This window comes from Stegastes partitus, unplaced genomic scaffold, assembly GCF_000690725.1.
Source record: "Stegastes partitus isolate 25-593 unplaced genomic scaffold, Stegastes_partitus-1.0.2 Scaffold98, whole genome shotgun sequence".
NCBI classification, from domain to species: Eukaryota; Metazoa; Chordata; class Actinopteri; family Pomacentridae; genus Stegastes; species Stegastes partitus.
This window is the reverse complement of record NW_007577829.1, coordinates 856,091-858,445: the sequence shown is the minus strand read 5'-3', so window position 1 is coordinate 858,445 and position 2,355 is coordinate 856,091. Positions and strand designations below refer to the sequence as shown.

The 2,355-nt window shown below is 41.9% G+C and overlaps 3 protein-coding genes across 4 annotated transcripts in view; all 3 read left to right on the top strand.

Moving 5' to 3' along the window:
* LOC103354187 (cytochrome P450 2J1-like) overlaps nt 1–2,355 on the top strand; it is a 25,196-nt gene that overhangs the window by 3,711 nt on the left and 19,130 nt on the right. The gene's annotated exons all lie outside the window — the stretch shown is intronic.
* The window catches only part of LOC103354186 (cytochrome P450 2J6-like), a 36,564-nt gene that overhangs the window by 23,916 nt on the left and 10,293 nt on the right, over nt 1–2,355 (top strand). The window lies entirely within an intron of this gene.
* LOC103354188 (cytochrome P450 2J2-like) lies at nt 175–1,915 on the top strand. The gene is made up of 5 exons (XM_008277483.1): nt 175–300; nt 690–831; nt 958–1,145; nt 1,254–1,395; nt 1,504–1,915. The coding sequence occupies exons 1-5, from the start codon at nt 175–177 to the stop codon at nt 1,677–1,679; spliced, it is 774 nt and encodes a 257-aa protein (XP_008275705.1). The 3' UTR covers nt 1,680–1,915.

Below are 2,355 nucleotides of genomic sequence, written 5' to 3'. Positions count from 1 at the left end.
TTTCCTCAGTAGAGTGTGTGGGCTCAGTCTTAAAGATAGGGTGAGAAGCCTAGACATTTGTAGGGAACACAGAGTAGTGTTGCTGTTTCTTTGTATCGAAAGGAGCCAGTTGAGGTGGTTCAAACATCTGATTAGGATGCCACCTGGGCAACTTAATTTGGAGGTTTTCTGTGCATGTCTGCATGGGAAGAAACCCCAGGGCAGACCCAAGACCTGCTTGAGGATTATAAATCTCCTCTGGCCTGGAAACATTTTGGGATCCCAAAGGAAGAACTGGAAAGCATTGCCTGCAAGAGGGATGTCTAGAATAATCTGTTTGAGCTACTGCCTCCGCGATCCGATTTCAGATAAGTGGAAGAAAATGTATGGAAGGATGGATGGATGGATGGATGGATGAGCTGTTGCCTACTAATAAGCCACATTATCTTCCTTCAAGACGTAAATTACAGTGTCACTTTCAAAATGGACAAAACATCTGCATAGTTATCAGTCCTTGTGGTTTCAATGAGGAATGCTGCTACAATGCCTTGTTCATAGCGTACTAGTAAAGCATGCAGTTCAATGTGGCTACAAGAATGTGCACTATAATGTGAATGAAAAAAGAAAAATTACATCTTCCAGCCTTGTTGAAAAATGTATATTAGCACAGCAGAAAAATGTATTAACAATAATTTCTGTTGATACGTTAGAAAAAAGAGGATCCCCAGGCTGGCTTCAACCAAGAAACACTGCTGGTTTGCACCCTCGACCTGATCGAGGCTGGAACAGAAACAGCTGCCACCACTTTACGTTGGGCCCTCGTATACATGATGAACTACCCAGAGATACAGGGTTAGTATTTTATTAATCGCATTAAGCATTAGAGCATTTCAATGAAGGTTACTAATGATTGTCGGTGAGTTCAGTCTTGATGTCCATTGAGATGCCTGTTATAGTTGTTGCCATTTCCTCTTTCAGAGAAAGTCCAGGCAGAGATAGACAGAGTGATCGGACAGTCTCGCCAGCCTACAATGGCCGACAGACCCAACATGCCCTACGCTGAGGCCGTCATCCATGAGACCCAGAGGTTGGGGAATATTGTTCCCTTTGGATTCCCAAAAATGGCCAGTAAAGACACTACACTGGGAGAATACTTCATTCCCAAGGTAAAAGACTATTGACCAGACTCACCCACAGATAAAATTCAAGCTGTCAGTTCTGTAAATCATTTCTATGCAGCTATTATCAAAAACATCGAATGCCTCCTTTTACAGGGCACAAGTATTACTACGGCCCTCTCATCTGTGCTGTTTGATAAGAACGAGTGGGTGACTCCGGACGTATTCAATCCTGAACATTTCTTGGATTCAAAGGGCCAGTTCCTCAGGAGAGATGCCTTCTTACCATTTTCAGCAGGTGTGTTTCACACTGATTAGAGTTCACATCTAACAAGAAGCATTTACAACAGGTTGTTGTGTAAGATACAATAATTGCAAGACAAATGCTCTCAATGTTTTCCTTCAGGTAAACGTGTGTGTATTGGGGAACCACTGGCCCGAAAGGAGCTGTTCCTTTTCTTTACGTCTCTCCTCCAACGCTTCACCTTCTCTCCTGTTCCTGGAGAAATGCCCAGCGTGGAGGGTGTGATGGGTTTCACTCATTCCCCTGAAGAGTTCAGGATGTTGGCTTTGCCTCGCTGAACCAAACACAGGAATCAATCAGCACAGCCTCCACTATCATTCTGAGACCAAATCATCCCCAGCTTAACAACTGTGGGAAATGTCATCCTCAGTGAAGCACTAACATGATTATCACTTCTCAGACCTGCAACTAATACATAATTCATATAATACAAGCTCTGAACATTTTACAGAAGTGAAACAGAACCAAAGTGAGAGATAGAACACCTACCAGTGGTTCTACAGAATTGTATAATGACAAAGTCTCAAAGTTGACATTGACTGTGATACATGATCTTGTGAGATAATACTGTCTTGAGGGAAAACAGTGAACAGGGGATAATTTTTAACTAATAGATATCATGATCCCAAGGCAATTACTTACAATAAGGCAATGATTTCCAGCAAACACATGTCGACGGAACAACTCTGTAAAAACCTTCACATTAAAACTGACTAGACTAAAACTGGGAAGATGAACACGTAAATGTCCATTTTGGAGATTTTCTATCTTATCCTCAACTATCCTGAAAAGAAGTTTTGGAAGCAACATATCCCAGAAACTATTCTTTGTCAGTGTTGAGCCACAAGATATAAGATCGAGATGTATTATCCATTCAATTCTCACAATATCTCATACCTGAGCTTCACATTTGTTCACTAAGACTTTCGTGCTTATGTGGATAAAGCCCCCCCC

What these genes read in the sequence shown, in the direction of transcription:
- LOC103354188 (XM_008277483.1), top strand. Translation starts at nt 175, where the DNA reads ATGTCTGCATGGGAAGAAACCCCAGGGCAGACCCAAGACCTGCTTGAG. An exon ending in GAGAATACTTCATTCCCAAG is followed by an intron (nt 1,146 to 1,253) that starts GTAAAAGACTAT and finishes CTCCTTTTACAG; the next exon opens with GGCACAAGTATTACTACGGC. An exon ending in CTTCTTACCATTTTCAGCAG is followed by an intron (nt 1,396 to 1,503) that starts GTGTGTTTCACA and finishes GTTTTCCTTCAG; the next exon opens with GTAAACGTGTGTGTATTGGG.